General features: G+C 33.2%; 1 protein-coding gene across 10 annotated transcripts in view; it reads left to right on the top strand.

Annotated features, from left to right (window-relative positions):
* Positions 1-14,912, top strand: part of MIPOL1 (mirror-image polydactyly 1) — a 278,917-nt gene that overhangs the window by 85,266 nt on the left and 178,739 nt on the right. For all 10 annotated transcript variants that reach the window (XR_002345852.1, XM_021099133.1, XM_021099139.1 and 7 more), the window contains one exon: positions 12,970-13,099. Coding sequence is in view for 9 of the 10 variants with exons in the window: in XM_021099133.1 (XP_020954792.1) it covers positions 12,970-13,099 (130 nt within the window). In the remaining variant the exon portion in view is untranslated. The remainder of the gene's footprint in view (positions 1-12,969; positions 13,100-14,912) is intronic.

Raw genomic sequence — 14,912 nt, 5'->3', positions numbered from 1 at the left:
TTTATTATGTAACTTATGTATATAAGCTGCCTCCCCAGCTTATATAATTTATAAGAATTTATAAGAATAAATTGTGTAATTTATAAGAATAAAAATCAGGTATAATCAAACCCACATGAAACAAAATATTCCCAGTACTCTGTGAGGCAAAAGGAAGCCATGGGAAGACTCTAAACCTTGGAATCAGAGTGACTGATATGCAAATCACAGCTTTGACACTTAATACTGATCCTGTGCCTTTGGGCAAGTTACTTATTAGCCTCTCCAGGTTTACTTTCTCCCATGTAAAATGTAAATATTAACTAATTTACTAGGTTATTTTAAGGATTAGAGATAATGTATAGAAGCACCTCGGATGTAACTGGTTCTCAGTAAGTTGTAGCTAATATTAATACTTGATTATTTTTATGTTTATCAAATATTAAACCTTTGATAGTGTAATAAGTCATGAGAAGATTTTTGGTCTTTTTAGCTTTTCATTAAAATTAATGGTTCATTGTTAGTAGATTTTAAAAGGGACATAAACAGAAAAGTAAAAAGAAATAGTTTGGAAACAAAGGATTGGATGATGAAACAAATTACCATTGAGATATATATATATATATACACACATATATATATATATACATACACATTCATTTTTTATTAGCACTAATACATTTTATTTATTTATTTATTTTAAATACACTTTAATTAAATGTGAATCTCCACATAAGTGAGATGCACAGAATTTGGGCTTTAACCTCGTGTGTACCTATGATATACCTTCAGGTACACTGTTATAATAGCATTTCCTTTGCTTCTCTGTTAGTTTTTAAATAATGTGAATACTATCATTTTTAATGTGCTCTCATGAGAGTTTGGAATTCACTGTGTCCTACATCATGATAAAATCTCAAATGCTTGAACTTTTAACCTTCCTCTCCTTTTTTGACATCATCATTGCCATCATCACTATCAATACTGCTTTTATTAGACACTAAAGGAACTGTGTTAACTTCTTTAAAAATTCAATACAAAATATTTATTGAAGGGGTTTTTATATTGTGGATGCCGTGTTCATAGGCACCGAATATACCTCAGTAAATAAGACAGATTTGGTATGTCAAATATATCTTTGACATGCCATGTCAAACACGGCACATGGAGGTTCCCAGACTAGGTGTTGAATTGGAGCTGCAGCTGCCAGGATACACCACAGCAACAGAAACGCCAGATCCAAGCGATGTCTATGACCTACACTGCAGCTCACTGGCAACGCAGGATCTTTAACCCACTGAGAGAGGCCAGGGATCAAACCCACATCCTCATGGATGCTGATTGAGTTTGTTACCACTGAGCCACAGTGGGAACTTCCCAACATGTCTTTTTATTTGCAGTCACTTTTCATTCATAATACATCATTATAATAGATAGTGATTAAATGCTCAGACTTTGGATTCAGACCTTTGTTCTAATCTTTTTACAACCTCACATGTGTAAGTGACAGCCTCACTAAGATTTGGTTAAAACCTACTTTATAGGTTGCTGTGATGTCTTAAGTGAGATAATGTTTATGAAGTACTTAACTCATTAGAAAGCACTCAATAAATGGCAGTTGTAATTGTGACAATAAGATGATGTCACCATCTTGTTTTCTCAAGACTTCTTGATCTAATGGAGACGTATCAAAGTGAAACTAGCTATTTGTATGTTTTTGTTTCACAAAGAATTAATATGTGTTTCTTGTTAAAAATAGTTTATAAAGTATTTTATATATCTCAGTTTATCCACACAGTTTTTAGTTTTTCTTGACTTTCAGATTTAACATTATTTAGAAAGTTTGAAAATATGAAAAAAAGGTTTTAAACCTCCATAAAAAATAAAGGAAAAATATATGATAAGCAGATCTTGCTGTGCTTTATCTCATTAAATTGTACATGTGGCTAATATTGTTTGTAAATTGTTGGAATGTATGACCTTCATGATATTTTAGAGAAGCACAGTAGAAACATTTAGTCTCTTCTTTAGGTAAACATCTTTTTCATCTAAATAAAGTGACTAAACCACAAATACTTTAAAATCCTTTTACTTAAATTGAATTTGATAGTAAGAGATAGTTTATATGGCCTGATTTGCATCCATTAATTACTCTTAGGTCAGTGATGTAGTTATAACTGTTAAATGTAATTTGTTTAATTAAAACTTTCATTTTTCTGAAACAGTCTCAGTGGGCATTATCTAGTGTTTACGTCTCTTAATTTTTATTAAAATCTATTGCAATTACAGTATACAAATATTTTAAATTTTTACACAGAAAAGTATTTATTAGTTTTTATAAGTTATTTTTGTGATATTTAAAATATTTATATTTCTTTAAAGACCTTATTTTTCTATTTCTTAAATGCTCACTTGAGAATCTCTGCTCTATATGTTAGTTATTTTTCTTTCTTGCATGTCATCCATTAAAGATTAGCTGTGGAAGCTTGGAGCATGGAGAGATTATGAATGACAGAACAACTCCTGTAGAATAATAATCAGTTTTTGGTATTTAATGCTGTTTGACTTTTGCAGACACATTTCTTATTAACCTTTGGTACAAAGAGAAATCCAGGTTCCTGATATCTCATGGAGAAGATGAATTTGAGATCCTCTTCCAATTAAACTGAAATAAGGCCAATATTGGGTTTTAGCCAAAAGAACTCCTTAGTTCCTTAAGTCTTATATTTGTATAAATCTATCTATCTGTCTATCTATCTGTCTATCTATCTTAGTTACATTTTACATGTAATTCAGTGGTTACATGATTTGCTCAGTATACCGTACTGATTCTGTAAGCATTTAATATGCTTTTCAATTTAAACATAGATTCTTTTCTCTACACCCAAATTTAGACTGATACATGTAAATGAAAAAATATTAAGTAAGCCCTTCTTATTACAGAGAATGTTCATTTATTTTGGTAGTGAGGAGATGAGTATAATTGTTATTGTTTAAAGCATCAGAACATAGGATCTCTGAAAACATAAAAAGGTTTTCTATTCAGGTTAACATCTAAATGTTAAAAGTATAGATATGTAACCTACTGTGATAGCAAATATATTAAGACATCCCAAGTAATTAACATGGCAAAATAAAAATTGTTGTATAATGGAAAATGTTTACCTTGTTCTCTAGTGAAAAAAATTATTTGTTATAATATACTATATCTCAGATGATGCTGACCATATAATGATTAAGAGTGAGTTCTATATATCAAAAAATAGAAATAATGTAATATTTATTTTATGAAATAATACACATTGGAATCCCATTTTTCTGTGTGTGTATATATATATATACACACACACACATAATGGGCATTAATAAAATGTGTTAGGCTTTAATCTAAAACTTAAATGCTACAACATATTAATTATAGTGAAGCATTACATATATATATGTAAATTTGAAAGGAAAAAGGATTTCAAGAATATGACCAGTCATTTCAGATAAAAGCAAAAAAGCCCGCCTCTGTGAAATATAGCAGTTAGAAATATTGATAGGTAGAATGCTGATTATATTATCATCTTTGGTTAGAATATCCTGTGGGTATGAATCAGGCTTAATTACAATGAGTACTAGGTTAAATAATACTTCTAGGTAAAGTATGGCTATTTTTTTCTAACTTCTCTCCCTAGGAAGGTGTTTTTCTGGGAAACACACACACACACACACACACACACACACACAAACACACACAAAAAAAGCATGGAGGAAACAGGGAGACCATTATAGTAGCCAACAACTGGAAATATTTTGTTAGGTATATAGTAGACTGTGGACTTTGGCATGACATCAGGCATTTGAGGGAATATCATATTACCAGGATATTTAAAACAAAAAATAACCAAACTTCAAAAAATGATTAAGACTTTTTCCACACATTTCATTTATTCTGAAGAAGAGCATATCTTGGGAAAAGTTTAGGTAATGGTTGTATTTCACAGAATTTTCATATTGGTATCTTTTAAAATATAAATTAGATATTCTAGGCAGAAAATAAGTTAAAAACCCTTTGAAATTGTATTTCAAAAGTGCATAAAATAATTGATATTGATTTTAATACTTCAGAGATAAGCTTATATCTTTTACAGTAAAAATTGTAGCTCCGTGTGGTGTGGGTCGCAGGCATGGCTCAGATCCCACGTTGCTGTGGCTGTGGTGTAGGCTGGCAGCTACAGCTCCAATTCGATCCCTAGCCTGGGAACCTCCATATGCTGCTGGTGTGACCCTAGAAAAAAAAAAAAGAGAGAAAAACAAAACAAATTGTAGCTCTGATATCAGATATATTAAATGTTTGAATGTAAATAGCATATTTTAAGAAAACTTTCTTATATAGTCTTTGAAGTATCTGTAATAAATACATGTATATAATAACTTAGTTTTGCCAAAAAGACTTATTATTTTATAGTTGTGCTACTTAAACTTACTATTTTGTATAACGTTCTAATTAATCTTTGGTAATTTCTTACTACTGGTAAGTATAAATTTATAGCAACTTTATTGAGGAAAAATTTAAATATATGTTAAGAGCTTTATGAAATTGATTTTTAATGTAGTAATTATACTTCTAGGAATTTTCCTAAGCATTACCTATGTATATACACACAGTTTTGTGTACAAAGATGTTCATTACTGTGTTGTTTATATAGTAATTGGAATCAGTGTAAAATCTAATTTTAGGAGCATCTTAGTTTAGTCAAATATGGCATGTTCAAATGATAAAATTCTATCTAGTATTTTATATTTTTGAAGAATACTAAAGAATATAGGAAATATTCTGTTTTAAATATACACAGAAAGTTACAAGACTATGCAAAATATTTCTGTCTCCACATTTTTACAATGAACCTGTATTACTTTTTAAGCAGAAATGGTTATTTACAGAATAATCATGTAAAATGCTGAACATTCAAATTCAGTTTTAGAAAAACAGTATTTTGGTTTGTAAAAGAAGTTCTAAAGAAACAAGTTGAATTCAGCAATGTAATACCAAAAATAGAACCATCAAACTACTTGGAGTAGGTTTGTTAATTTTCTCCTGGTCTGTGGCATCTACCATTTGTTTTTAAATTTCCAATAAACAGTTTAAGCTGAGAAAGAGAGATTATAAATTTTAAGGAGATTAAGACATAGTGTAATAATGTTTCTGGTTGTGGAATATATATGTAGTAGTTTCACAAAACAGTAAATGTCATATTTGCAAGGAATTCATTTAGCATGTAAAGCAATAATACTACCAGACAATGTGAAATTCTTTTATACATAGTAAAATCTTCCACAAAACTATTCTCTATGTTATATTTGTTGCTGAGAACTTTAGAATTTGAATTTTAATCAGGATTATTTTAAATGTTTCAAAATGAAATCCCAGTGATTTCTTCTTCCCCCTCTTTAGTGTAGCCTTTGATGTTTACATAACTACCTTAGGATGTTAATAAATGGATTCCTTTTCCTCGAAAATGTCTGCCCTCTAAATTATGTTATTTGGGGAATCATGATTCAGTGTTTAAACTAGAATGTTTTCCAATACACTATCTCACTTCTACTGTATTTTAAAAGTAGTTTGAGAAGTGTAGAATATGGGTTTGTCAATAGACTTGGGTTCTACTAAGAAAATATGTACTCTGTCTTGACTCAATAAACTCATACTTAGTATGGTTCAGCTTCTTCATATTTACTTTTGCCCATATTAGAAAACAATTAGCTTACTAAACAAATTTGAGTATTTGGGGGTGGAGGTGGGGGGGTGATCCACTTTGAGTGTTTCTCATTTGACTAAGAATTATAGGATATTTGATAACCTTGTTTAAAAATGGAGATATCCAAATATTATTGTAAACACCCAATGATTTGTTTTACCTACAATATAAGTATTTTACTTGGTTGGCTTACATAGTAGCTAATAATATTTGTTAATGTAATTTAACTGCTGTGAACCTTTACTGAACAAATATTGAAATTTATTCAAGTCAAAGAAAGAGAATCTCTAATGACTTTTGTTAAAGCTTCTATTTAATAGTTAAGGAGAAAAGTTTGTATGACATACGAGATGCAATTAACAGTAGATTTTACATTTAATAAAAAGAAAGAAGCATGCGTATTTGCTTTATTCATTCCATCATAATTTGCATTAGAGCTGTGGGTGTTTAATGAGCAAATTCCAACTAAAATGCTATATTGATTTTCTAGTGAACTTTGTAATAGTCATCTACCTTGGAAAAGCTCAGTGTTTACAATTAAGTTTTCTTTACTAAAAATGTTTGAGAGTTGCATATTGATTCTTTAGACGAACTGAGTTCTAGAAAAAGTATCAGGTTTTTCACAATCAGCAAATTTCACATGTAACTTAATAAGTGTTAAAAATGATCGTTTAGTAATACCTTAATTTTAAAAAACTTCTCATAGCATTTTAAAAATGTATAATCAGTTTTTATGTGCATATGTTTTATGGTATTTTTAAATTTATAGAATATTCCTTTAAATACTCACATTATTTATATGTATAGCATTGATATAGAATTATTATAGAGGAAAAAGTGTTTTCTCTTGATCACACAGAACCAAATAAACCCTTGACATAAAGTATTTACCTTTAAGCACAGTGATAACTAGACTTATTAAAGCCTTTGATATTACTAGCCTTACCTTTCTCATTAAGTGTTACTGTGTATAAAGTGGAACACAGCTTACAATAAATGTCACTTTATAAAGAGCTCATCACACTATACAGAAATAATAGGAAGCCTATTGGCATTTAAAATTTCGTAATTAGTGTTTTAATCTTTCAGTACGCCAGAATATTTCAGGGCAATATAATGTACATGTTAATCTGTACCTAGGTCACTATTTAGTATCATTTTGTCCATCCTATATGACTCACAAATTAGAAATATTTTATAATGTATAAATTTTAGGAGTTCCTATTGTGACTCAGTGGAAACTAACCCGACTAATAATCATGAGAATGCTGGTTCATTCCCTGGACCTGCTCAGTGGGTTAAGGATCCAGTGTTGCCGTGAGCTGTGGTATAGTTCAGAGCTGTGGCTCGGATCCCACGTGGCTGTGGCTGTGGCCAGCAGCTGTAGCTCCAGTTCAGACCCTAGCCTGGGAACTTCCTTATGCCACAGATGCAGCCCTAAAAAAGAAAAAAAAAATATCTTGGAATATCATGATGTTCTGTACACTAATATCATTCATTATACTATAATATACAATATAGAATGTGTTCTAAGTAATATTTCTTTCAGTTCCCATTTACAATTTTTGCATGGCAATGAAAAATGCTAAGAAGTAAGAAAATTTGAAATGGAAATAGTTGTAAATGATCCAAATTAATCAAAATCACGTTTTTTTTTGTTTGTTTGTTTTTTGTCTTTTTGCCATTTTTCTTGGGCCGCTCCCGCGGCTTATGGAGGTTCCCAGGCTAGGGGTCCAATCGGAGCTATAGCCACTGGCCTACGCCAGAGCCACGGCAACGCGGGATCCGAGCCGCATCTGCAACCTACACCACAGCTCACGGCAACGCCGGATCCTTAACCCACTGAGCAAGGGCAGGGACCGAACCCCCAACCTCATGGTTCCTAGTCAGATTCGTTAACCACTGCGCCACGACAGGAACTCCAAAATCACGTTTTTAATATGTCTAGAAATGAAGCTAAATTGTGCCTGGATTGAGGGTGATAATGGTAATGGTGGCATGAAGTGAATATTTGTTGAGAATTCACTTTATTTGACCAAGAGCTTTTATATATTATCTCATTTAGTTTTCCTAATAAATATAAATGATGGTATTATATTCATTATATATTCCTGAACTATGACCAAAATAATTTAAGAAACATAAAAATGCCAACTTGACTAACTTTAGTATGATAATACCATGGATCTGAATCGTAATATATCATGTTATTTTCTCTAAAATGATACAGATATCCTTCCTAGAAGATTGTTGTACAGTTAGAAAGGGAAAATAGAATTCATTATTGCGTAGTACATTAGAGTCAGAAATTTCTTTCAAGACAGCATGAAGAATTGATTCTTAGAAGCAGAATAGTATGGCACACATAATAGTAATGATACAGCCTTTAAAAAATATATGAAAATTGTGCTGGAAAGTACTGGATCTTCCAGAAGCTGTGCTCATAAAAATAACGTATGAACTTTATCTAAACTGTTGATTAAAAGCATTTGATTTTATGCAAGTGGATATGTAATTGTTCTAGCACATTTTGTCATACATTTTGTTTATCTATTTATCTGTTACTAGAAATCTGTTTCTGAGTTTTGGCTATTATAAATAATGATTCTATGAATATTTCTATTTAAGCCTTTTTATTGACATATGTTGTAATTTTTATATTTTAATTTCCCTCTTTAATGAGTGGAATAGAAAAATCTTATGGTGGGTGTATGTTTCCCTTTTTTTAAGAAAGTGATGAAATGTGATTACACTATCTTACATTCTGCCAGCAGTGTATGAGAATTCTAGGTCGTTTTACATTCTTGCCAACATCTTTACTCAGTTTTTCATGTAAGATATTGCAATAGTTATATACAGCTGACCCTTGAACCAAGCTGGTTTATACTCCACTTATATGCAGATTTTTTTCAGTAGATACATACTACAGTATTATGTGATCCATGGTTCTGCATCCATAGATACAGAGGGCCAACTGTCAAGTTGTACATGGGTTTTTGGCTGCAAGAGGTGGGAGGGGGCCACCTCTAACCCTGGTGTTGTTCAAGGGTCAGCTATATATGATAGCTATCTCAAAGTTTTAATTTGCATTTCTCTAATGACTTAAAATGCTAAGTACCTTGTCTTGTGCTTATTTACCAGCACTATGTCTACTTTGATAAAATGCTCAAGTTTTTTGCCTATTTTTTAATTTGGTTTTTTGTTTCCTTATTATTGAACTTTGATAGTTTTAGAACGTATGTTTTTGGTCCAAGTCTTTTATCAGATAAATCCTTTGTAGTTATTTTCTTCCAGTCTGGGTCTTGTCTTTTCATTTTCTTATCAGTATCTTTTGAAGAGTGGAAAATTTAAATTAAAGTCCTATTCATCTGTTTTTAAGTTGGAGTATGTTTTGGTATTATAGTTAAAGCACATTGCCTACCTAAAGTCAAAGAAGTTTTCTTCCAGAAATTTTATAATTTTAGGTTTTGCATTTGGGACTTACTCCTTTTCTGGAATGCAAGGTTGGTTTACCATTTAAAAAAAAAAAAAAAACTATTAAAATTACCAAAATAACATACCAAGAGAAACAGTCTGATCATCTCAAGACCACACTCTGCCTTCTTGGTTCAGCTCTTATACTGTGAACAAGTGTCCTTTTAGTGCACTGTTGCATTTTTGTACCTTTTTTTGGTGATTTCACTGTTTAAAACAGCTGAGTACTGAAATGCAATCTCATGTTCCCTAAGTGCAGAAGGCTGTAAAGCACCTTATTGAGAAAATCTGTGTGTTAGATGAACTTTGTTCAGGCATGAATTATTGTATAGTTGGCCATGAATTTGATGCTAATAAATCAACAATATATATTAAATAAGGTGTCTTTAAAAAGAAACAGACATAAAAGAAGGTTATGTATTAGTTGACAGAATGTTGGTCAGTTTGAACTGGTTGGATTTTCTCTCATGGTTCCTAAGTTTGGCTGCTTGATTGTGTCCCTCATAATTGGATACCAGACATGATGCACTTTACCATTTTGGGAGCTGGCTATTTTTGTATTCTTATAAAATATTTTTGAGCTTTATTCTGAGATACAGTCAGATTTCTTGGGAACAAATCAACACTTCTGGATCATGCTTTAAAGATAGATTAGTTATTACCAGAGCAGTGTTTAGTCTAGGGTTAATTAATCCCCACTACTGAAGCAAGATCCTACTGTGTGTTCTATGTAGTACTTTATGAATCATGAGACCTTCCAATCTGATTAGTAGTAACATGCACTATTTCTGGTTTTGTGGAGCTCAGAACACTAATCCTTTCAGGTGACTTTGCCCTTCATGGTGTAGATTACTTACATGTGTATTCTCATTATTCAGGTGATTTCTTGAGCAATACACGATGCATGTCTCCAAAGCTTTCCCTTTTGCAGCTTTTTTCCCCCTGTAATAGTCCGACTTGTGACTTCTAGCCACTTTGGTTTCTTTAGACCCTTACCTTCTTCAGATTGTGAAATCTGCTGGCTTCTTGAATTCTTCCCTTCCTGCGCCATGTCCAGGAAACTCTTTCAATGTATTAAGCTGGACCAATCATAGGACTCAACTCTTTTGAGTTCATCGTTCTTTGTTTCTTTATATTCTTGAAAGCTGTCATGCCATGTATTTTGTCCATTAAAAAATTTTTGTTTTAAGTAGGAAGACAAATTTGGGTGCTGTTACCTTGTCTTGACTAGGACAAGCCTCTATTGCTTAAAATTTAATCCTAACATATACTCTTTAAGATTTTATCATATATGCTTTTTCCCTATTATTCATTTAATATTTTTCTTTAAAACACCTCGTCTTTTTAACAAGGTAAATATAAATATAAATATAAATATATTAATATTTTTCTTTAAAACACCTCATCTTTTTAACTAGGTAAATTAATGTAATCTTTCTTACTTAGGTTTTACCCAAAAAGAGCACAAATAACTGGGCAGTTTTACAAATCTCAGAAAGTACGCATTTGTATAACTAGCACGCCCCAAAAAATATATCACCAGTAGGATATCAACAATATATATTAAATAAGGCATCTTATTAATATCACTGGAAGTTCCTCATCCTCCCTTCTAGTACTACTTCCAAAAGCTAGTAACCATTATCCTAAGTTTGGTAACCAGGTTATTCTTTTGTGTTTTTGAGCTTTAAATAAAATGAAATAGTGGAGATTTCCTTTTTTTGACATCTGGCTCAACAGTGTTTGTGTAACTTAAATGTAAATTTTAATGGACAATAAATGCCACGAAGAGAAATTATAGGTCTAATGTGCTATTTATGATTTTCTAATAGACATTAAAATGACACAGAAGTATAAAAAAAGTGTTTTGCATTTAATATTTTGTGAAGTACTATCCTAGAGGGAATATAATAGTAGATGATGAAGAAAGTAGGCTAGAATTGGATTCTATAGTTTTCCTTGAATGATAGGCTAAGACATTCATTCTTTTTTGTTGTTGTTTTTGTTTTTGTTTTCTTCTAGTACTGTGACATATGGAAGTTCCCAGGCTAGGGGTCCAGTCGGAGCTACAGCTGACGGCCTACGCCATAGCAACGCGGGATCTGAACCATGTCTGCAACCTATACCACAGCTTATGGCAATGACGGATCCTTAACCCACTGAGCAGGGTCAGGTATCAAACCCTCATCCTCATGGGTACTAGTTGGGTTTGTTACCACTGAGCCACAACAAGAACTCCTTTTTTTTTTGCCTTGAAATCTGTGTGGTAGGAGTAAGGAGAAGAGCAACCTGTCTGTCCCAGAGTTTTGTGACGATTGCCTTTTGATAGGTTCAGGGATGCTTTAGTGAGGTCACCTGCCCTATTTTTATTTTTCTCTTCTCATAAATTTGATACATATTTAACTCTTAGGCTTGTTATGTTTCACTTTGTTATGAATTGAATCTGTTTTTCCTTTCTATTGCCCTTGTCTTAGTTCAGGATTTCATTATTTCTTCTTCTTTTTTTTTAATAGCCACACCCATGACATATGAAAGTTCCTGGGCCAGGAATTGAATCTGAGCTGCAGCTGCTGTGGCAATGCTGGATCCTTTAACCCACTGCTTTGGGCTGAGGATGGAACCCACACCTCTGCAGCGACCCCAGCAAGGGCAGTTGGTCTCTGAGCCCACTGTCCATGGTGGGAACTCCCAGGATTTCATTATTTCTTACCTAGACTTTTATAGTAACCTGATATTGGATTAAGGGATATGTACAATCCAACCTGCAACTTTGCTCTGACACCTGCATCTTCCACACACACCCTGAATGCTAATCTCTGGGAGTTTTCCTTCTGAAACGCAGATCCGATCAAATTATTCTTACTCAAAATGTCCTTTCTCTAGGATGGCATATATATTTATTTCTAGGTAGCTTAAAGTTCCAGGGACTGGATTGTTTATGTGGTTTATTGATGTGAATTCTTGCTTGTACCACTTCTGTAGTCTCCCAACTGGTCTCTTTTTCCACGTTTGCCCCACCTATGGACTGTTTCTCACCCAGAAATCAGAATTCCCTTTTTAAACATAAATGTGATGTTGTCATTTCCTTGCTTAGAAACCTCCATTGGGGAGTTCCCATTGTGGCTCAGCGGTCAACACACCCTATTAATATCTATGAGGATGTGGGTTCGCTCCCTGGCCTTGCTCAGTGGGTTAAGGATCTGTCATTGCTGTGAGCTGTGGTGTAGGTCGCAGACATAGCTCAGATCCAGCATTGATGTGGCCGTGGTGTAGGCCAGCAGCTGTAGCTCTGATTCGACCCCTAGCCTGAAAACCTCCATATGCCGCAGGTATGGCCCTAAAATGACCAAAAAAAAAAAAAAAAAAAAAAAAAAAGAGAGAGAGAGAGAGAAAGAAAGAAAAAATGGCTACCATCATATTTAAGTGCTATCTAAAATCTTTGCTGTAACTTCCAAGGCCCAGTGAAAGACCATTGCCAAACTGATCTTCAGATAGTTGTAGAAATATATACACCTATCTGCAGCATATTTGAGTGTTTCCTTTGTTTCAGGAGCTCACAATACTTTTTATTATTTTACCTTTTAATTTTTGCCTTTATGGTTGTGAAATGGCATTTCAGTTTTTCAGTAGCTTGAAAAGATAATGTTTTCTTAAGTGATTAATTGATGCTAATTCAGTTGAATAAAATAAAATTAGTTACTGCTTTTTATTTTTGTTAAAAGTATGCATTTCTCTTATTTTCGCTTATTAATTATGAAATATATTTTGATAGCTCTGGTTGAAGAAGTGTATTTTGCACAGAGGGAACGTGATGAAGCTATTATGTCTCGTCTGCAGTTAGCCAATGAGGAGAGAGATGAAGCAGTAGCACGAGCCAAGCATATGGAAATGTCCCTAAAAGTGTAAGTACACATTTAAAACTACGTATGACATTAGAACCTTTTATTTATAAAGTACCTGATTTATGTGGTGGTTACATGTTCACAAATGTTGCTGATTTTTATATGTTACACTGCTAAATTCCATATCTCCCCAGTCTTTTTCTAAAACTTTTGCCATGCTAGTTAGTTTGCATGTCAGAGATAACAGTCACTTTAAAAAAAGAAGAAAGAAAGGTACAACATTCTCAGTACAGTTACTTTGTTTCCTTCTTCATAGGTTGGTGGTGCCTGCACTCTGCCTTCCTTTGTGACCCCTCCTCTCTCCTTCTTATTATCACCTTGATTTATTTTAGCTCTTTGGATTCTTTCACTGCTCTCTGCTTGATGTGTTCATTCCTTCTCTTCACTACTTTTTATTTCTAGCTGTGGGTCTCAAACTTACTGATGCCTGAAATAAGGTAGAGCCTGAGAATCTACATATTTAACAAGCAGCCCAGGTGATTCTGATACATGTAAGTCATGGACCACACTTACAAAAACAATAATTTGGAAGGAAGTACTTCTCCAATTTTGCTGTGCACTCCAGTCACTTGGGGATCATTGTTAAAATGTAGATTCTTACTCAGTAAATATAGAGTGAAGCCTGAAATTCTGCCTTTTTTCAAACTCTGAGGTTATGCAAATGATGCTAATCTAAGGAGTCCACTTTTTTTTTTGTGGAACGACCCTAGAGCATCTAGAAATATGTTACTTGCAAGATAAAATGTAGTAATCTATTATTTTATTGATCTCTCAATATAGTTATCATATGCTTCCTCTGCCCAGCATTGTGCTAGGGTCTGTGAGGGATCACAGTAAATTACTAATTAAAACGTGGCTCGTGGAAGTTCTCTTTCTGGCCAGAGGTAACAAGCCCAACTGGTATCCACGAGAACGCCAGTTCAATCCCTGGCCTTGCTCAGTGGGTTTAGGATCCAGTGTTGCCTTGAGCTCAGGTGTAGTTCACAGATGCGGCTTGGAAACCACATTGCTGTGGATGTGGTGTATAGGCTGGCAGCTGTACCTCCTGTTCGACCCCTAGCCAGGGAACTTCCATGTGCCACAGGTGCAGACCTAAAAAAGCAAAAAAAAAAAAAAAAAAGCTCATTAGACCAAAAAATTAATTAATATTGCAGTGTTCAGATTGTGATTAATTAATGTTACTTGTTTTTTGTTCATATCAATGACTTCATTTCTTCTGAAGTGTAGTTGATTTACAGTGTGTTAATTTCTGCTGTACGGCAAAGTGATTCATTACACACACACACACACTTCTTTTTAATATTCTTTTCCATTATGGTTTATTATAGGGCATTGAATATAGTTCTCTGTGCTGTTCAGTAGGATCTTTTTTATCCCTTCCATGTAGAGTGCTTACGTCTGTTAACCCCAACCTCCCACTCCATCCTCCCCCCCAACCCCCTTCACTTGGCAACTACAAGTTTGTTCTCTATGAATAACTTAATTTCTTTGAAGACTGATAGAGAGTTATAAAACATTAAACTCATTGACAAATAAAAATAAAGAAGCAAGGGGGGAAAAAATTAGCTAAATTCCACACTCCCTCCTCTCAAATAACTGTCTTTATCAATAGGGAAACATTCCAAACATTTTTCTTTTTGTTAAATAAGCATTACTGTCTCTAAGGATGCTGGTCAGTGGTTGAATAGATGCATAGGTAGAATTAATTTGATAAATATCTATTCATTTTCTCCATGCTTTTTATTTGAGCCGCATTATAGTGTAGAGGAGAACAAACATTTTCCAGACTCAGGTAGCTGTCTCTGAATCTTAA

Source organism: Sus scrofa, chromosome 7 (genome assembly GCF_000003025.6).
Source record: "Sus scrofa isolate TJ Tabasco breed Duroc chromosome 7, Sscrofa11.1, whole genome shotgun sequence".
Classification (NCBI taxonomy): domain Eukaryota; kingdom Metazoa; phylum Chordata; class Mammalia; order Artiodactyla; family Suidae; genus Sus; species Sus scrofa.
The sequence above is the reverse complement of the archived record's forward strand: the minus strand, read 5'-3'. Positions and strand labels throughout refer to the sequence as shown.